Source organism: Lithobates pipiens, unplaced genomic scaffold (assembly GCF_037356315.1).
Source record: "Lithobates pipiens isolate NorthernLeopardFrog02 unplaced genomic scaffold, aLitPip1_a1.2 Scaffold_18, whole genome shotgun sequence".
NCBI classification, from domain to species: domain Eukaryota; kingdom Metazoa; phylum Chordata; class Amphibia; order Anura; family Ranidae; genus Lithobates; species Lithobates pipiens.
In genome coordinates this window covers 25,021,473-25,043,717 of record NW_027507758.1, presented here as the reverse complement: position 1 = coordinate 25,043,717, position 22,245 = coordinate 25,021,473, and the positions used below count along the sequence as shown (strand labels likewise).

Sequence of the window (22,245 nt, the reverse complement as noted above, 5' to 3'; positions counted from 1 at the left end):
CCTCCGTCCCGTGTCGTGCCTTGCCTTGCCTCCGTCCCGTCCCGTGCCGTGCCTTGCCTTGCCTCCGTCCCGTGCCCTCTTCGTCGGCGCCTCGGCGGCCATTGTAAAATTCAAAAGCCGCGCCTCCGCCTTCGCCTGTGATAGGCGGAACACTGAATTTCCCAGCAGCCTGTGTTCCGCCTATCACGGACATCGTATCATCCTCGTCCGTAGTACGAGGATGATACGATGTCCGTGATAGGCGGAACACAGGCTGCTGGGAAATTCAGTGTTCCGCCTATCACAGGCGAAGGCGGAGCCGGAGGCGCGGCTTTTGAATTATAGAATGGCCGCTGTCTGTCTGCTCGACACGCTGATCGAGCGGGCAGACAGCGATGACTCGAGTATAAGCCGAGGGGGGCACTTTCAGCCTCAAAAAAGAGGCTGAAAATCTCGGCTTATACTCGAGTATATACGGTACTCATATTTGGCTACACTCATGCATAGCCACATTTCTTGAAGACCAGGGCTCTTATGCCGCGTACACACGATCGGAAATCCGGCCAGAAAAAGACCGATGAGAGCTTTTCATTGGAAAATGCGACCGTGTGTACGCTCCATCTGAATTTAGCTGTCCGAATTTCCGCCAGCCAAAAATTGATAGCATGTTCTTAATTTTCCCGATGGAAAAACTTTCTATCGGAAATTCCGATCGTGTGTATGCAATTCCGACACGCCAAAAATCACGCATGCTCAGATTCAATTATGAGACAGAAGCTATTGGCTACTGGCTATTGAACTTCCTTTTTCTAGTCCCGTCGTACGTGTTGTAAGTCACCGCGTTTATAAACGATCGGAATTTGGTGTGGCCGTGTGTAGGCAAGACAGCTTGAGCCGAATTCCATCGCAATTCCGTTGGGAAAATCATCAGAGGTTTTTGCGACAAGCATTCCGATCGTGTGTACGCGGCATTAGGGTTCAATCTCAACTGTATCCAGCAGACTATTGTAATGCTGTTTTTTGTCTCAGCTTGTACATCCTCCTCATGGCTGTCCTGAAATCACAGTACGTTCAGAACAGCAACGCCTTACAATCATTCAAATCAGGTGTCGACCACGTATACTTACTTTTGTTTTTGTTGAGTGTTCTAAGGTAAGTGCTGCACCAAAGGATGGTGTTTACCCCAGTGTTTACTCTTTTCCATGCAACATAAAAATATTTGGTAGGCTACGAGAAACGATGAAACTAAACATCTTATGGCTTTCCTACTTTAGCTAAAGCATGTTTATTTTATCTCTACTTAGGAGTGGACAGATGAGATTTTTAGTCTGGCAACAAACCTGCTGGCACAGAACATGTCCCGAGACGCATTTCTGGAAAAAGCGTAAGTAGCTTTCAATATTTACTGCTAGCGAGGTTGCAGCTCCTTTCCAAGCTAATTTCCTTTTTCTTTTGTTAGACTTTTTAACCTCTATTGTTTATGCTGAAGTAAGATGTCGCTGCTATAAACATGGCTTTTCCTCCTGGAAGTGTCTGAGAGTACGGACAGATTTAGAAGGGAAGAAGACAGGGTGGTGTCCAATGTTCTAAACCTTTACAATTTATACTCTGTATTCCTGGTGCCCAACCTGAGGCCTGGGGCCGACATGCAGCCCATTTAGCACTTATTGTATAGCCCTCCAAGCCCCTGCATACATCAATCTGTGTTTTCCTAACCTAGGTGCTTACTCAGGCCAGTGAGGGAAAAATATTCTTTAGATGGGACTCCAGTAGTTAAAGTGGAAATCTAAGCTTACACCTGCTCTCATCTTCATTCTAAGGCCTCTACTAACTACTGTATACTGTAGAAGGAAGATGCTTATGCTTACCTAATTTAAGGGCACTCCGGTCTTTTCATGTGATCCACTGGCTGCTTCAGGGTAGAGAGGTTGCCAACGATGGCTGCAGAGCCTGGTTGGTGACATCACCATTAGGCTTACTATGGGGCATCCATTGTTCCTCCTCTACACTGAAGCCAGAGCTGGGAGCCAACCATGTGACCAGACTGAAACACCCTGGCCATAGGTAAGTATAAGTATGTTCCTTTACAGGGTAGTTAGGATAGGATTTAAAATGGGAGTGGGAGCAGGTTTAACCCCTTCACGCCATAACATATCCGGCCTCACTGGACTGGGCTTTTTTTTCTGTGGGGCCGCATATATGTGTATCTGTCTTTGTGCTGGAAGCGTGCTGCATAGCGCACCCTCAGCAAAGAGACCGGGGTCTTACCAAGAGTCCTGGGTCCCATACTAATGATCAGGACCCCTAACTCCCGATTTCCGGTCACTTATTCAAAGACAGAGCTGTGCTGCTCCAGGTGGGAATGATTGCTTCCTTCAACCTTGTGGTGCAGGTCCAGTCCACAGCCTTGGTAAGAGCCAATGGTTCAAGAAATGTTGACTGTACTCCCAGGTATGAAGCAGTGATGATTACTTTATTGAAGATAAAAATCCATCAAGATTCATCATAAGACATCATGAGACCTCTATCCAGGCGTGGCAAGGTTAACGCGTTTCACAAATCAAGGTTCTCTTAGGCCCCTTTCACACATGCGGACAGTATGTCTGTATTTCATCCACCCGTTTTCAGATAAAATACGGACATACATGCATCCCTATGGGATAGCGGGTGTCAGCGGATGAACATTCGCTGACACCCGACATCATCCGTCCCTGCTATGATCCAATCCTGCAGACAGAGGAAAATCCTATTTTTCTATTCGTCTGCAGAGCGGATCGGATGAACACGGACAGACGGTCCGTGTTCATCAGATCCCCCCATAGGGGAGAGCGGAGATCTGACAGGGTGGTTCCTGCACAGTGTGCCGGGACCGCCCTGTTATCCGCCGGCTCAGCCGGGGATCAACGGATCGGAAGCGGATATTCACGGGGCGGATCATCACGGCTCCATCCCGTGTGAAAGGACCCTAAGTCATAATCCCGATTCCCGGTCACATGATTGCTGTGGTAGCCTCTGGTTGGCTACCACGGTAATCAGTCACCATGAAGCCTGCCGCTGTGTTTTTCTCTCTTTAAATCTTGAGGAAATATACAATTTATCTTTCTCAATCCTTGCAGAGAGGAAAAAAAGTGTGTGTAAAAAAAATAATAATAGTAATAAAAAATAAAGAAAAAAATAGCTAGCTCAAGGTTTGATTTATTTCAGTGTCAGGGTTAGTGTTTGGGTCAAAGGTCAGGGTCAGTTTGTTTTAGTTAGGAAAACAAAAAGCGAAATGCGCACTATTATTTCGTGGCTGTGGTACAGCTGCATACAACTAACATACACATTTGTTTTATCACTGTGATCTTCAGGAGCAGGAACATTTATTTTGGTTGTTCTTTGGTGGTAGGTTATGGTAGTAACAAGAAATATACAGCTAAATTTAAAAATATATATTTTTTTACTATTTAGAGCCAGTTCTACTTTCATAATAAAAGAAAATAAAATTAATCAGGAGATATCAATTTTTTCTTTCTGGTAGAGGGTACCCTTTTTTGACAGTTACCTGCTCCCATTTCAGCAAAACTCACCTAGGTGAGAATTACGTAAGCTTCTGACATGCGCAGTGGGGAGCCAATTGTGAAAAAGCAGGAAGTCGCAGCCGACTTCCCATATCCACTATGGCGGAGCCATGGATCCAAAGACCGGCGAAAAACCAGCCCCAGTGAAGACAGAGCTTGCCTCCTGGGCTGGTGAGTGTCTGTTTCCTAATAGTATTTGTAGCTGCTGACTTTTGACCGCTTGCTGACCGTATAACTTGCATATATGGTGGCAAGGTGGCTCTGCTGTGCAGGGTCACATACGTAGTACATGATCCTGCACTTCCTGTTTCGGGACGTGCACAAATGCCCCCGTGATTATACACAGCTGGAGCTGAGGGACGGGTACCGTGGACTCTATGTCCGCCAGCACCCGCCGATGCTTCGGTACAGAGGTAGAATGGCGATCTGCCTATGTAAACAAAACAGACCGTCGTTCTGTCAGTACAGAAGGCATGGATTCTGTGTTCCTGCAAAGCAGGGACACGGATCTCTGCCTCCCCTAGTACAAGCACCTCCCCCACAGAAAGAAAACACCAGCTAGGAACACATGTAAACGTTTGCTCACCCCTGATGTTAACCCCTTCCCAGCAATGTCATTAGTACGGTGACAGTGTATATTTGTTTAGCACTGATTAATTTTAGTGTCACTGGTCCCCAAAAAGTGTCGGTTAGTCTCTGAATTGTCTGCCGCAACATTGCAGTCCCGTTATAAGTCGCTGATCACCTCCATTACTAGTAAAAAAAAAATATCCCATAGTTTGTAGACTCTATAACTTTTGTGCAAACCAATCAATATACGCTTATTGGGATTTTTTTTTACAAAATATGTAGCAGAATACATATTGGCCTAAATTGATGAAGCAATTAGAATTTTTTACATTTGTTTATTGGATATGTTTTATAGCACAAAGTAAAAAAAAATATATATATATATATTTTTTAAATTGTTGACCTTTTTTTGTTTACAGTGCAAAAAATGTAAACCGCAGAGGTGATCAAATACCAAAAAAAGAAAAAGCTCTATTTGTGGGAAAAAAAAGGACATCAATTTTAAAATAATTTTAAAATTTTAAAAAAGGACATCAATTTTAAAATAACGCAGTGCCGTATTGCAAAAAATGGCCTGCCATGAAGGGGGGGGGGGGGGGGTAAATCTTTCAGGGGCCGAGTGGTTAATTAAAAAAAAAAAATATGAATTAACTTCCACTCTAAAAGTGAACTAAACAACAAAAAAAAAGTTGAAAAAATAAATTGTAAAGCACTAGAGAGGGTGGTTAAAGGGTTAAAGGAGTGTACAAATGAACATGTGGTTTAGGGTATACAGCGTTGTATGTCATTGCTATATGTTATACTTCTTCAGTATATAGGTCTGTTGTAAACAGCTTCGAAATGATAAAGGTTTTTTGATATAACATTCATGACACAGTTCACCGTTGAGACTCGGCTATTTCAATTTACACAGCATGATGGCATCTTTTATTGATGCTCAGTGCTTCTTACCATCAGCAGAGCACAGAGCTTGCTCAGCTTTCAGCTAATTAAATCCAATTTCCTGCACTTCCCTTTCACTGTCAAGTAGCCATCGTGGCCATCCAAAAATGGAAATGGAAGCACCACACCAATGTTAGGAGGTTCAGATACCTAACTTTATTCCAATAAAAAACAGAGGGACAATCCAAAGAATAGTCCTCTGACTTTTTTTTGGAATACAGTTGTATACATTTGATCTCTTAGCAATAGTGTGGTGCTCCAATTTCCATCTTTGTTATATTGCGCCACAAACCAAGGAAACCAAGGGGATCCTCTGGGCTGTAGAAGCTGTCTGCCTGAAAACGAGATGACCTTCATCAGTGATGGCGAACCTTGGCACCCCAGATGGTTTGGAATTACATTTCCCATGATGCTCATGCACTCTCCAGTGTAGTTGAGCATCATGGGAAATGTAGTTCCAAAACATCTAGGGTGTCAAGCTTCACCATCACCAGTGGCGTCGCTAGGGGGTGGCTTTTGGGGCTACAGCCCCGAATCTGGGGCCCATAGCCCCAAGTCTCTGCAGAGGTCCCAAAGGGAAGGGGAGGCTCTTTGGGGACCCTGATGTAAGTGGGGGACTCTCTGGGGACCCTGATGCAAGGGGGAGGCTCTCTGGGAACCCTGATGTAAGTGGGGGGCTCTCTGGGGACCCTGATGTAAGTGGGGGGCTCTTTGGGAACCCTGATGTAAGTGGGGGGCTCTCTGGGGACCCTGATGTAATGAGGAGGCTCTCTGAGGACCCTTATGTAAGGGGGGGTCTCTCTGGGGATATATTCTCACACGCACACATATATTACTGTATATACATGTGTATGCCCACCCAAGTGTATGAGTTTCTTTACTACACTGCTATGGGCTCTAGCCCCAGATCTTTTGTAGACCTAGCAATGCCCCTGGCAATCACTGACCTACATCAACATCAATACTTTTAAGATTATCCAAAAAGATAACCTTATGGGCATTGGCGACCCGTCCATAGAGGGCGCATGGGCACCGCCTCTCCTATCCATGCGTCTGGCCCCCTGATCTACATATCAATGGCACCGGACCATGGATTCCAATGCGGAGTGGGTGTTTTTTTGAAGCACCTGATTAAAGCCAGAGGCTCTAATAGGCTTCAAAAACGGGTGGGCTCGGAGCACAGAGCATTGCCCAAACAGTTGTGTGACCATAGCAAATACATTTTTGCTATTATCACACTAAAGTTCCTCCCCACCAATCAGGAGGCAGGTCTGTGAGATCTGTTCCCTGATTGGCCAAAGCTTCAGGCGATCCTTTTGGATTCCTAGTGATTTGGCAGATGAGGAGACACACGGCAGAGGAAGCTGGAGGAGCGGAAACTGGAGCCACCCAAAGCCGCTGCCCACACTTCAGAAGAGGACACCACAGCCCCGCCACACGAGCAGGTATGTTCCGGCCAGACCACCCACTTGGGGGGGGTGCTGTTTCAGTACCAACCCCCCAAAGGAAGAACCTATCAGCCACCACTGCTTATGAGTGTGTAAGCAGGTTGCCTACAGTGTACTGCAATAGCAAGGTAGTTGGCTCTCCCAGGCTGGAGAAGGGTTAACTTTTAGTACCTCAGTTCCCAGGCTTTTAGTCTTAGGCCGGCCTTCCACCCAGTGTGATAGATAAATAGGGAGAAGGTCTGGTTCAGGGGGCCTTCTGAGTCCGGTGGAGCTTGAGAACAAGGTAACACACCAGTACATGGAACTTCGGGAACCCAAGAACCATCATGTAATCAGCATGAAATACTGGTGTTCCAGTGGACACTACTCGTAATTGGAGAGTGCCAGCTATGGACTAAAACTTGTAAAGGTATGCCTGGGCAGTGACCGCCCTTAGTCAGTGTAGGGTCTGGGACTTTGTGGTGCTCATTGTCTGTTCTGCCATGAGAAGTTACAGTAAAAGTTGTTAAAATGTTCTAAGCCTGGTCTGAAGTAATTCAAAGGGGAGTGCATAATGGTCTCTGGTGTATGAAAGCACATGGTCAGTAAAGCATGTGGGGTATGAAGTAAGACCACTACAAAAGGGCAAGTGGAGGAGGAATACATTTGCTATGGGTAACCAGAACTAGTGAAAGGAGCAAAGCAGCCAGGGTACCTGGCATGGTGGTCCTCCAGTAGGGAGGGGGTCAGTGATCTGGCCTCCCTGAAGGTATCGAGACTGAACACGCGTTACTGAGAACCATAGCTTAGCCACATGGTAAGAGGGAGCAAAAGGAGCTAAGTGAGTGCCCACATGAGGTCCATGCTAGGTGCTTGACAGGAACCCATTCTCTCACTGAGAGAGAAGGGGCAGAGGTAAGCTGGACTGATGGAGAGGGCATGGACTCAGCAGTGTCTCTCCTAAATGCAGCATCTACAAGTAAGGTGTGTAGTGACATGGGAAAATACTCTTACAGAAGGACTTTGTGTAAATAACTATAACACAGTGTAGGACTCATCTCTAAGCCAGGGTACCGCCATAATGTTTGACTATCACATAAATAAGGTCCCCGTCTGGTCCCGGGCATTGGTTAGCGTACACCGGTCGAAAGATATGCCCCACACACAGGGCGAGTAGCCTCACCGATAGGTGAGTACAGCCCTGTTCAGCCACAGCACCTTTCAGCCTCTCATAGAGTTTTACGAGCTTCTGGTGCACCTGTGGCTTCCACCCGCACTAAAATACTGGGATCCTATTACTTTATAAAACTCTGGTTCGACCGCATGTGGAGTATGCTGTCCAATTCTGTTCACCAATCCTCAGAAAAAGGATGTGCTAGAACTGGAGAGAGTCCAGAGAAGGGCAACAAAATGAATAAGGGGGCTGGAGGACCTCAATTATGAGGAACCAACTACAAGCCATAAACGTATTATCCCTGGAGAAGAGATGCCTGATAGAAGATATAATAGCGATATACAAATACTTCATTGGTGATCCAAGCATAGGTAGGAAACTATTCAGTCTCAGGGAGTGTGATGCCGCGTACACATGATCAAATTGTCCGGCGTACTTAGTCCGCCGAAATTTCAGCGGACAATTCGATCGTGTGTGGGCTTCAGCTGACTTTTCCAGCGTAAAGTCCGGCGGACTTAGAAAGTATTTTTGCAGTCCAATCTTTCCGCCGGACTTGGGTTTCAGCGGATAATAAGTACGTCAGTATGCTAGTCCGGTGGACTAAGAATGACGCATGCTCAGAAGCAAGTACGAAAAAGGAAGCTATTGGCTACTGGCTATTGAACTTCCTTTTTCTAGTCCCGTCGTACGTGCTGTACGTCATCGCGCTAGCAAACGCCGGACTTTCTGTGTGTGGCCAAGTCCGTTCGGTAGAAAGTCCGCCAGACTATCCGCCGGATTGTTTGCCGGACTAAGTACGCCGGACAATTCCCTCGTGTGTACACGGCATAAGAAGACACGGAGCCACACAATGAGATTGGAGGAGAAGCGGTTTAGTATTAAGCTGTGTAGGGGGTTTTTCACTGTCAAGTTGGTGAGGATGTGGAACTCTCTTTCACAATTGGTGGTGACAGTTGGTGGGTATATGGGAAATGATTATAAACATGAACACACATACACCAAATACACAGGTTGAACTGGATGGACTAGTGTCTTTATTAAACCTTACTAACTATGTAACTATTGATCGTGGCTAAACGCCCCATGTGCATGAGACCTTAAAATCATTCAGAAAATTCAGATTTTTGTTGTAGGCCAGCTATCTTTCGAAGGTAAATGCCGCTTGAAAGTGATGGATACTAGGTGGTCAGGCTATGCCTCCGAAATGAGCTCAATTGTAACATTTCAACATTCTAATAGGTTAATGAACGTTTTGTCAAATCTCTTTATATAAACAAATTCATAATCTGTGCTTAGTGGCCTTGAAGACTATGATAAATGACTCTAATCAAAATGGAAACAATATAGAAAACCAAGAATATGTTCAAAGGGATCCCTATCGGCATTGTTTACACAACCTTCTGCCGTGAAACCTGATCGCAGTTAATTTTCCCACTCACATTATATACAAGATGAATGTAAATATTTGCATTATATTCAACATTCTTTTTTTTAAATTTCGCATGTTGTGCCAATATCAGCTGAATCAATGCCAGAATGTGTAGATGTGCGGATGACGTAGGAGGGGATTGGGATTCTGAAGCCACAAGCTATACATCAAGTAGAGATTAAACAAGAATAGAGAGCCTGTCCCATTACCAGCCCTGCAATCTACAGCAGAAATGCCTACTATAATTACACAGACAATCATCTGCTGGAGACGCTCGTCCCCCAGGATGCTCACCCCTGAATGTACCGCTCTCACCTTGTCTGCTCGTAGTCATGATCAGCAATTTGTGGCTTGTCAGGAAGAGCGGTCTTTGTGTAAAGGACCAATCTCCTGGTGCCAAATATTTATTCACAGGAAACATGCAGTGATATTGGCTTCCATGCATGGGAATGGTACTTTCCAATTGTCAAATGGTCAGATGAGACATAAACATACACCAAAAATTGTAAATAAAGTTTATATATATATATATATATATATATATATATATATATATATATATATATATATATATATATATATATATATAAACACATACACATTGGGCTTTTTTTCTCAGAAAATAGGTGCAGGAACTCAACCACGACTTCTCAAAAAACCCTCCCCCATCCCAAGCAAACCCTTCAAACTGCATCAAATAGTGAGTATGGTCAGTTTTCACTAACTGTGGAAGGAGCAATAAATACCAGGAGTGCAATATGTACAGAGTGCAGAGTTTCAGGGGGGGGGGGGGTGGGGGGGTTACACAGAGTGCAGAGTTAAGCCTTCTTCCACAGCTGGTTGCCTCTGCATCCCCTATCCTCCTCACGTTCAGTCTTCAACTCAGCATGCAACCCCCCTTCCACTGTCTCCATCTTCTCCTTTCTTCCTTAAAGTGGTTGTAAACCCTTACAAACCACTTTGACCTACAGGTAAGCCTAGATTAAGGCTTACCTGTAGGTCCAAGAAATATCTCCTAAACCTACACGGTTTAGGAGATATTAGCCGAAAGACAGGCACCGCTGTCTATGGCGCATGAGCCGTAGACAGCGGCGTGAAGGCGCACTGAGCGCGCCGCAGTTAACGGCGATATGACGCGAGTGGCGGGTCCCGCGCGCATGCGTGGGAGTGACGTCATCGTGGCTCTGACGAATGACAGTGCCAGAGCAGCGAGACCCACCAAGAAGATGGAGGCTCCATACACAAGTGGACAGCGGTGACTTCGCTGGCTCCTGTGTCAGGTAAGTGACACATAATGTACTACTATGGGATGCATAGTAGTCCATTATGCTTTACCTTTTCAGGGAATCAAAGAGGAAGTAACACCCATCAGGGTTTACGTCCTCTTTAAAAGCTCCACCATCTTCCACATGTCACGCTATAGGTGGCTCTGCCTCTCTCACTTGCAGGGGGATCATTCATTTTGGGTATTGGGATCTCCACCTGCATCTCCCTTGTCCCCATCCTGCACTCAGTGGCAGCCACTCAGGAGATCAGATCTATGGGAGCCATTAGGAGACAAGCTTTTAATTGTAAACACAGAAGTCGGACTACTGCGTTTGCAAGAGATAGAGGTGAGCATATGGCCTGATCCAGAGCTGGTGTATATATATATATATATATATATATATATATATATGTGTGTGTGTGTGTGTGTGTATATATGTATATGTGTGGGTATATATATATATATATATATATATATATATATATATACACACACACACACTATCAAGGTGGGACACCTCTGCCATATAGTTACATAGTAGGTAAGATTGAAAAAAGACCATCAAGTCCAACCTATGTGTGTGATTATATGTCTGTATTACCTTGTATATCCCTGTATGTTGAGGATGCATTAAGGTGAAAAAACACGAAGGTTTACAATCCTTTTAATAATTCATATACACAGGTACACTCAATACTTTCCTTATTCGACCCTGCTACTATAGACCAGATCGCTAAACTTTTTTTCTAATGGCCACCTAACCACCTGCCCCCTGGACCCTCTTCCCTCCTTACTATGGTCACGCTCTATGAAACTATTCTAAAACTCGGGCTAAGATACTAAATAAATACAAAATAAAAATAAATATAAACACAAAACCGCAAGGAAGTATTGCCCTTCCTGACTTACGGAAATACTACTAGGCCTCTTATGTAGCAAGAAATGTGGATTGGACTATACACCAACTGGTTAAAGACTGGGTTTCAACAGAACACATACAAATTCCATAACCCTTAAAAACTCTTCCTTGGATACATCCAAACCATCATCCATTGGCGGATAAATCCCACCCTCTAATAGGTCCCACTTTGGACATCTTTTGCGAAGTCTCAAAAATCAGCAATCCAACATCTTGGTTGGGTCCCCTGACTCCGCTGAAAGGCAACCCAGATTTTCCCCCAGGACTAGAACAAAACTTCCTCTTGAGAGACTGGCCCCATAAAGACATTCTGATTAAGCACTTCTTTAGAGGGAACACACTCAAAACACCAGACAATATTAATAGAGAAATTACCCCGAATCCCATATCACAATGGAACTATATACAAATCAAACACTACGTGACCAAACATGGTGCAGCTCACACATGGACAAGACCTCTCACTACTCTAGAAAATCTTTGCTCCCAAAAAACAAAGACATACCATTTCTATCTTATATTTATCTCTCTTTGGGGAAATAACTGATTTCACCAGTACGTCATGTCAAGCATGGGAATGAGACCTCAATACCCAACTGACATCAACAGAATGGGAAACAATGTATGCCCCCAAACAGGGGCGGACTGACCATTGGGCCACTCGGGCACTGCCCGAGGGACCCGTGCCACTAGGGGGCCCCCATCAGGGTTGCCAGCCTCAGTAAAACCAGGGACAGTATGTAAAAATCTGTGTTTTTTTTTACATCTCTCTCTGAAATGTCCCTTACCGACATCCTTTTGGTCTAAAAATCCTTAGATTATAGCTGCCCCACCTCTCCAGTACCTACCTGTCTGATTGCCTGGGGGCCCCATAATCTCCTATTGCCCGGGGGCCCCATGAGTTGTCAGTCCGCCCCTGCCCCCAAAGAATCTCTGAATGTAGCAACTAAAAATGATTACACGTTGCTACAGAACATCCACCCTGCTAAACAAATTCTATCCCCAGGTCTCTAATAGATGTTGGAGATGTGAAAATGAAGAAGGCTCCATGATTCATGTTTGGTGGTCGTGTCCCATGATCCATACATTCTAGGAAATGGTCCACGACACAATTATTCACATCAGAAAATTGAAGCTATACTCTGGTGCAATACCTCTCGCACCATACTAAAATATCTACGAAAACGATACCTCAAATCTTTACCTACAGTATGTTTATGATAAATGCCGCAAGACATTGTATACCATACTACTGGCGTTCAAAAAATACTCCTTCAAAAAAAATAATGGTTTTGTAGAATCAATCACATTGAGAAAATAGAGGAACTTATCAGCATATCACAAGAGAATATCTCAAAGTTCACTTCAACCTGGTATAACTGGATACAATTCAAATCTACTAATGTCTATGAAGCGGCAATATAACATGATAAGAGGAATGGAAAGAGAGGGTAAAAGATAATGGAAAGGAGACAGAAGGAAATAATAGATTATATATGTGCCCCCCCCCTCCCTTTTTTTTTTTCTCATCCTATATCATTTCGCCACTAAATTTAAATTTCAGTCTAATAGAAATTGGTCAAATACAGATTACTATAGCTTAAAATACGAATGTTATATAGTTCTTCTAAGATAAGATGTTTATGTGTATAACCTGTTATATACCTTTTACAGTGGAACCTTGGTTAACGAGTAACGCAGTTAGCGAGCGCTTTGAAAGACAAGCAATTTTTATTTTATTTTTAATTCTGACATGTTTGCAAGAGTTGTCTCGCAAAACAAGCAGAATTCAAGCTAATGGGGTGTACAGTAGCGCATTTGGCCAGAAGTGCGGGGGCGCCTGTGACACTTGTCATGGTTTGGAGCCGTTCAAAAATACTCAAACACTCGGAAACACTCGGAAATACTCAGTTCCTGAGTGTTTCTGAGCCTTTCTGAAGCTCTTTTGAGTTCAGCCGAGCTGTCCCCGAGTATTTTCAAGGCTCTCCGGTGTCCCCCCCCAACCTCTGGCCACATGCGGTATTGCAAGCAATAGAAGTCAGTGCAGACCAAGTTATCTTCGTTTCCATTGACTTCTACGGGGAAACACGCTTTGATATGCGAGTACTTTGGATTACAAGCATTCTCCTGGAATAGATTATGCTCGTAATCCAAGGTTCCTCTGTATTACAAAATCACATTTTTTAATACATTAACCGCATCTTGCTTCAGTTGTGTAATACTATACGATTTTGAAACCAAATCTGTTCTAATGTTGCATCTTTCTATGATGTATGCTGTTTTGATACACAATACTTAATATGACTGTAGCCGTATCAGTTCAATTGTGACTGAGAAAATTGAGTACTGTCCGTGATACTTTTATTATTTGCACTAACATACATTTTTTCTGGACAAGCTTTCAGGGTATGCCCCCTTCTTCAAGGTCCAAGCAGTCCTTCATTCAGAGAGCTCTTTTCATTGTGATAAGTGATAGTACGACTTCTATAAATGGAAGAGGGTAGCAGAATGGGTGGGCACAGTTGGCACACTTTATGAATACTGTATTAACCCCTGCACCACTAGAAGATGACCTTTTGGGAGTGTGTGTATATGTGGGGTGGGGGAGATTCTGTCCTCCATATTGTAAACACACTTTTAGCCAAAGCATTGGAAGCCTGACCAGTATGAAAAGGTAGACTGTTTTATGGCAGGACCTACACTAAACTACAATACCCGAACCTATGCTGTGCTGGTGATTTTTTTTCTAGTGTTGGATACATATATGTAGTAGGCCTCAACTTATATCCTGCTTTGGTTGCCCATCAGTATTTATCTCTCTAGTGTACATAAAAGGTATGATAAATGTTTTTAAAAGTTTTTTAGAGTGAGCACAGTGGTTAAGTGGTTAGAATTTCTACATAGCAACACTAGGGTCCTCAGTTTGAATAGCAAGTTTGTATGTTCTCCATGGGCCTGCTTGGGTTTTCTCCGGGTACTCCCGTTTCCTCCCACACTTCAAAGACATGCTGGTAGGCTAATTGGCTCCTGTCTAATATGGCCCTAGTATGTGTGTATGTGAGTTAGGACGGTACCTTAGATTGTAAGCTCCTTGAGGGCAGGGATTGATGTGAATGCACAATATATATGTAAAGTGCTGCATAAATAGACGGCGCTATACAAGTGCCTGTAATAAATAATAAACCAAATAAAGAAACATGGTATTGAATTATAATGGTTGTGACAAAGCAACTCATTGTCTTACTAAAGAAAACATTTCAATTCCTTTTTGTTTCAGATACACCAAGCTGAAACTTCAAGTCAACCAAGAGGGAAAGATTCCTGTGAAAAAGTAAGTTGTACCATGACATTTTTATTTCTATTCCTTTATCACTCACAAGAGACTTTGGAGGCCCACGGCTCCAAGCTGCAACAATCTCCCATTTATCGAGTGCTGGTCTCAGAAGCCCACCCATGCTCCATGGGAAGTTACCACCTGGAAGGGAAAGTTGTACACTGGTAACATTACCAGTCTCCGTAAGTTTATTTGACTGTACAATCCATGCATCCAGTTCCACCTGAAGGCCATCCGTCACTGATGCGTTTAACCCTCATAGGCTTAGTCATAGGGTTCTCAACAGTTCCATCTCTACGACTAAGCCTATAAAGGTGAAATACATCAGATGGGCTTTGTGTGGGAACTTGCCACATGGATTGTATGGCTCAATAAACGTACTGAAATTGGTGATGTTATCGATGTGCAACTCTCTTTTCCTTGTAATGACCTGATCGGGTTTATCTATAAGCTGTTGATATGCAAGAGGGGGTAGCACTTGTTTTCTCCAGTTGCCCTTTCTGGGGCTTTGGTGATCTCGCCATCCAAAGCAGTAGCAGTGTTAGCAGGTGTACAGAATCTGAAGCTGAACCTAGACCATTAATGTGTACATGGCTTATGCTACAATCTTTTCATCATTGACAGGCATGTCATCACATCACCCTTGTCATTGACAAGCATCTGCCATGATGTAAACTTGCGCTGTGTTCAGATCCATAAGGAAAAAAATAGAAAAACCTGCTTTGGAGGGCCTATGCATGGACTATATTTTACTGGAGTACAAAAGCCACCTGTGTCCTGGCAATGGAGGATGCTAGAAGACAGTAGCCACTTGCGTCCTACTAACTGAGGACATTAAGTGGCAATAGCTGCCTGCATCTTGGCAATGGAGGATGCCAGACCCCATTGGCCACCTGTATCCTGGCAAAAGGGGATGTGCTAGGCAGCAATAGCTGTCTCTGCCCTAGCAACAGAGGACATTAAATGAAAATAGCTGCCAATGTCCTGGCAAGGAAGGATGCCAGGCAGAAATGGCTGCCTGCTTCCTAGCAATAGAGAACATTAAGCAGCAATAGCTGCCTCCACCCTAGCAATGGAGGACACTAGGTGGCAATGCATCCTAGCAACAAGGGATTCCAGTCACCAATGGCCACGTGCATCCTAACAACTGGGGATGCTAGGCAGCGATAGCTTTCTGTGCCCTAGCAACAGAGAACATTAAGCGACAATAGCTGCCCATGTCCTGGCAAGGAAGGATGCCAGGCGGAAATGGCTGCCTGCTCCCTAGCAACAGAGAACATTAAGCCGCAATAGCTGTCTACACCCTAGCAATTGAGGATGCTAGGTGGCAAAAGAAGCCTGCGCCCTTGCAGCAGAAGATGCTAGGCCGGAACAGCTGCCTGCATCCTAGTAACAAAGGCCAGGCAGGAACAGCTGCTTGCATCCTAGTATCAAAGGCCAGCTGCATTTTAGCAACAGAGGGCACTAAACAACCACAGCTGCCTGTGTCCTAGTAACAAAGGATGCTAGGCGGTGGCTGGCGGCAATGCGCTCTTTTGGAGTGCATCCTAACAATTGAAGAAGCTAGGCAGCTTTTTTGCCTTTGTTCTAGCAACGGAGGACACTACACAGCAATATCGGTTGGTGTCCTGGCAACCAGCAGGCTGCATTAAAGCTGTATACTTAAAGGCATGTAAATGCTGCTCCAACATTACATGTGCACAATATGCAGAGCACGTTTTTATGCAGGGTATGTGTATGTACCCCCAAAGACTTTAGTTCAGCTGGTTCTAATAGCTTAGAAACCCTGTGTGGTTGTTTACAGGGCTGGCAGCCTGTGCTGTAAATGTAAAATTTAATTTCTTCATAATACATATAGATACAGAGATGAATGAGAGCATATTTAAAAAAAAAAAAAAACATTTTTCTGCTTTTCAGAATATGTGCATGGTCTAGACACAGGTTCATTTTAAAGACACTGTAAAGGTGCATTTTTATTTTTTATTAAAACAACAAACATGATGTACGTACCTGCTCTGTGCAATGGTTTTGGACAGAGCAACCCTGATCGTCCTCTTCTGGGGTCCTCTGCTGGCGCTCCTCCTGACTCCTCCCCCCCGAGAGTGGACCCATAGCAAGTTACATGCTATGGGGTACTCGTGTAGGCTCATGCCCACGGCCCTGCCCCCATTCCCTCCTTAATGGCTGTGATTGACAGCAGTGAGAGCCAATGACTCCTGCTGCTGTCTCTGAGCCAGTAAGGAGAGAGAGGGGAGAAAACCTCTGCCTTGATACACTGAATTGAGATCGGGCTCAGGTAAGGTGGGGGTTACGGGGAGCTGCATACAGAAGGTTTTCTTTTTCATAATTGATCATTTTTATTCAGTTTCAATGTGAACAATACAATTGTTTCAAACAACATTGTAGGAGAAAAAAAAGGTAATGAAAAAACAATAATAGTGACAAAAGGCTCTGGAGAGGGCATAGTGGTCTACATAGAAAATGTATATATAAATAAAAATAAATAGAGTACCGTTCAGTAAAATGAGAAGAATTCTAGTCCTTCTGTCAACCAGAACAACTACGAATATCGGAGATTAGAATTGCTTGGCCCGTTATTCCAGAGGGGGGGAGAAGAGAGAAGAAAGAAGGAGGGGGAGGGAGAGAAATTCCAATTATTAGGGTGCGTCTCTCCTGGGTCCGGGTGTTGACAGTGTACAGCAGGGCACAACTTAGGGTGGTGGTGGCCCCTGGGCTTGAGTCACTTTGGACCCTACCTTCTATACATTACCGCATTTATTGGCGTATAACACGCACCCCAAGTTTAGGAGGGAATTTTAAGGAAAAAACTTTTAGGAGGGAAGTTTAAGGAAAAAACTTAAATTTAAATGCCCATTAATGCAGCCTCATCAGTGTCCATCTGCAGACTTGTCCAGTGTCATTGTAGCCTTGTCAGTGTAGCCTTGTCATTGCAGTCTTGAAGTTTAAAAATGGCGCTGCCGAGATACAGAGTCCTGTGTATCTCGGTGGCTCTCGGCAGCTCTCGGTCCGCTCGGCGGCTCTTGGGTCCTACCGCAGTCCCGAGCAGAGTCCGAGAGTAGCCTTGTGTTCTCGGCTCGGCTCACAGTCACGCCCAGTCCCTGTGTTAAGTCCATCATAGGGCGGGACTGGGCGTGACTGTGAGCGGAGCGGAGCCGAGTACACTCGGCGGGGCCCAGGGGCTTGAGCCCAGTCAAGGCCAATGGTAAGTCCGGCCCTGGTGTACAGGGTAGAGGGGGGTCTCATGAAATCATGGGGGGGTCCAATCGCTTGTGCCACGGCTCCCATGTCGCTGTGTGTCTGTCTACTCGATCTGTTAGTCTGGCTGCCATGGACTCCATAATCTCTATGTCTTTAATTCTGGTGTAAAGATCAGGTAATGATGGGGGGTTTTGATGTTTCCAGTGGAGGGATACTAGACATCTGGCTGCTGTTAGTATTTGTGTTGCCAGCTTTTTGGCTAGTCCGGGGGGACGGAGGCCCAGTAAGAAGAACTTAGGGGAGAGAGGGATATCTTCCTCAAATAGCCGGTGGAGGAGGTCCCTGACTGTGCGCCAGTAGCGCTGGAGGGATGGACACCTCCAGTAGATGTGGTATAGCGTGCCCCGGTCTTGGAGACACCTCCAGCAGCGATCCGAGGCCGATTGGTATATAGCATGCAGGCGTGACGGAGTAAGGTACCAGTGAAAAAGAGCACCTTATATGAATTCTCTTTGTAAAGTGTGCATATAGAGCTCTTGGCCGCCCATCTCCATATAGCGGCCCATTGTTCGGGTGTTAGTTCCTCACCGAGATGTTCCTCCCATCTAAGCATGTACAGAAGGTTTTCTTATCTTAATGCAAAGAATGCATTAGGGTAAACAAGAAACTTCTACCTCCTAGAACCACTTTTTGCATTACATTTTATATTAAATTGCATCTGTTTGCGTTCATTTTGTTTTTCCTATTCTTGCTACAGGATCATCCATAGTACACCTGTATATTTTGCCTGCCAGTAACAATTTGGCTGCACTGAAAATACTACTAGTCACTCCAAATATCTGGAGAGCTGATAAAGTGCAGACAAACCTGTCAGGGAGCCGTATAAATAAATGTACAGTAGAGGTGACCTTTTCTCAGTGGAAAGTGTGTGCACAATGTGAGTTCAGATAAACAGACATAAATCAGAGAATAAGCATCTCATTAATTGTGTGCCATAAACAACACATAACAGTATGCAGCAGGGAGAGAGCATGTGCTAAGCCTAGGCACAGTTAGGACCCTGTATATTCTGGGCTTTATATATAGTCATTTGTCCTGCATTTATGTTGAGGCAGGTGAGCTCCCTACACCTGTCACAACGTACCTGAGAAAAATGTTGGGGACCATAAAAAGAAGTATGGGTTACTTATCAAGTCTCTAAATTAAGTCCTCTGGCCAGTTAAGGCATTTGCCCCCAGGGCCATTATTAATAAGATACGCTGTATCGCCAAAAGTATAGGGACACCTGTCTTTAAACGCACATGAACTTTAATGGCATCCCAGTCTTATGCCGCGTGCACACGATCCGCATTTCGGCCAGCAAAAGACCAATGAGAGCTTTTCATCAGAAAATGCGACCGTGTGTAGGCTCCATCGGGATTTAGCAGGCTGAATTCCCACCATCGTGTATATGCAATTCCGACGCGCAAAAACACACGCGTGCTCAGATTCAACTACGAGATGGAAGCTATTGGCTACTAGGTTTTGAACTTCCTTTGTCTAGTTCCGTCGTACGTGTTGTACATCGCCACGTTCGGAATTTGGTGTGACCGTGTGTATGCAAGAAAGCTTCAGCAGAATTCCTTCAGAAATTCCGTCAGGAAAACCATCAGACCTTTTTCCGGCCATAATTTCAATCGTGTGTACAGGGCATTAGTCCGTAGGGTTCAATATTGAGTTGGCCCACCGTTTGCAGCTATAACAGCTTCAACTCTTCTGGGAAGGCTGTCCACAAGGTTTAGGAGTGTGTTTATGGGAATGTTTGACCATTCTTCCAGAAGCGCATTTGTGAGGTCAGGCACTGATTTTGGAGTAGAAGACCTGGCTCATAGTTTCCGCTCTAATTTATCTCGAAGGTGTTCCATCGGTTTGAGGTCAGGACTCAGGACTGTGAAGGCCAGTCAAGTTCCTCCACTCCAAACTCACTCATCCATGTCTTTATGGACCTTGCTTTGTGCACTGGTCCAAATCATTTGGCGGAGGGGGGGATTATGGTGTGGGGTTATTTTTCAGGGGTTAGACTTGGCCCCTTAGTTCCAGTGAAGGGAACTCTTAAGGCATCAGCATACCAAGACATTTTGGACAATTTCATGCTCCCAACTTTGTGGGAACAGTTTGGGGATGGCCCCTTCCTGTTCCAACATGACTGCGCACCAGAGCAAAAAGCAAGACATGGATGAGCAGGTTTGGGGTGGAGGAACTTGACTGGCCCGCACAGAGTGGTGCTGAGGTGGGAATGTCCATACCGGGTGCTATGCTCTTACTACAGCTTAGTAATGACCTCCATTACTAAGCCCCTTAGGTAGTGCAAAACACGTTGGGGGTGTGGCCTGGATAGAGATGAGGTTTTGTCAAATTAGCCAACTCGTCAGAAACTCCATGTCACTTCCAGTTTATTTAAACCATCAGTATTTGGAGATTTTACCGAATTGCTGTTTGGACACAACACCAGCAACCGAATACAGTCCAGTACAGGAAGATTTTGCTGTTTTGACAGCACAGGGGCTAACGAGGACAAAGTTGTCGCCACCTCAGAGGCGGCCATTTTCTTGGCTAGTACCGAAGCGGAGTAGCAATCTCCGCTCATAATATCTTGCACCAGACTCTAATCGGTTGCCCATGTTGTGTCCAAATAGCAATTCATCAAAATCTCCAATTACTGATAGTTTAAAGAAACCGTAAGTGACGTGGTTGGAGTTTCTGACGAGTTGGCTAATTTGACAGAACACTGGGATGAGGATGCTGCTACTATAGGGACTCTCGGGTCCTGATGGTGTGCAGCATGCAAAGTTATTTCCATCCTTTATACTGCAGCTTAATAATGACCTCCATTAATAATCCCCTTAGGCGGGGCGAAACACGTTGGGGATGGGGGCATGGCCAGGACGGAGCCAGACTCAGGCTTCTACTACTATAGTGACTCTCTGGTCCTGATGGTGTGCAGCACTCAGGGTTATCTCCATTATACTACAGGACAGTGCTACCAAACTGGTTGCTAGGATGCTGACATCTGAGCTTCATAGCATAATTGGTTGCTAGGATGCTGGCCACAATATCATTTGCTACTCTATCAGCATCCTCGATGTGCTGGCTGCATGATAATCTTCTGTGTGGTAATATGGCCAGTAAGTCTGTTGTTTTTCAACAGAACAAGCTGTCCTGCAGATGTAGCTGTTACATGGATAGGACAGACTATTTACCACTGACATGGGTGCTTAAAATCATCAGTCTATGATGACGAAACGCGTAGGATGGGGCTGAGCTATGTGACGTCGCCCCGTTTGACGGTCGGATATTGTGTTAGTTGGAAACAGTCATTTTTACTGCTGTCAGTGGACACAAATGCAATTTTATTTTTATTCGATACTTGTGACTACTTTCTAACTTGTTAAATAAAGCACCCTAATAGTAATACTGTGCAATGAAGTGTTTGTTTTATTTCTATGTGAGATTTGATTAACATCTGGGAAGGAAACTCTGCTCAGTGACTCCAGTCACGGTGGATGTGGAGGAGCTTCACGTCCTTGTTGTAAACAAAGCTGTTTTGACTACTTTATTTGATAGTCCAACACTAAGGGCCGGTTCACACAGCGAGGCGAGGCGAGGCGACACGGCTCGCCTCGCCTCGCTCCCGCAAGTCGCCCCCGTTCTGTACAATGGAACCGTTCTGAGAGGAGCGACTCGAGTCGCTCCGACTCAGAAAAAAGGTTCCTGTACTACTTCGGGGCGACTTCGGGGGCGACTTGCATTGACTTCTATACAGAAGTCCTCTGCAAGTCGCCGCTGAGCTCCCCGCAGGTCGCGGCGAGGTAAGTCGGAGACGCCTCGCCGCGCCTCGCTGTGTGAACCGGCCCTTAAGGTAAGGGTCAGTGTGTGTCCTCCCTATCGGTGGTGATCTTCATTGCAACACCCGTGATTCTGGATTGCTGTTACTGGACCTTTTGGAACTCCACCAGCGATTGGACACAGCTGGAGCCAATCAGCGGGATGGCTGACCTGATTTCTGCTGACGATCGTTCCAGAGAGAGACAGAACAAGGCAGATCACCATTGTGTCAGTTGGGAAGGATGTGACCCTGTGTTTCTGCTAAGAAGGAACATGGATCTCTGTCTTCTCACAGTACAAGCTCCTCCCCCCACACACAGTAATCACTACCTAGGAACACATTTAGCCCTTTGATCGCCCCTGATGTTAACCCCTTCCCAGCCAGTGTCATTAGTACAGTGACAGTGCATACTTTTAGCACTGATCATCACTGTATGAGTGTCACTGATCCCCAAAAAAGTGTCACTTAGTGTCCGATTTGTCCGCCACAATGTCACAGTCCTAGTATGTCGCTGATCACCGCCATTTTTTTTTCTATTCCGTAATTATTTCCCATAGTTT

The 22,245-nt window shown here is 45.0% G+C and overlaps 1 protein-coding gene across 1 annotated transcript in view; it reads left to right on the top strand.

Annotated features, from left to right (window-relative positions):
• Positions 1-22,245, top strand: part of PLCB1 (phospholipase C beta 1) — a 957,098-nt gene that overhangs the window by 548,004 nt on the left and 386,849 nt on the right. The window contains exons 5-6 of the mRNA XM_077485489.1: positions 1,284-1,363; positions 14,545-14,598. Of these exons, the coding sequence (XP_077341615.1) occupies positions 1,284-1,363; positions 14,545-14,598 (134 nt within the window). The remainder of the gene's footprint in view (positions 1-1,283; positions 1,364-14,544; positions 14,599-22,245) is intronic.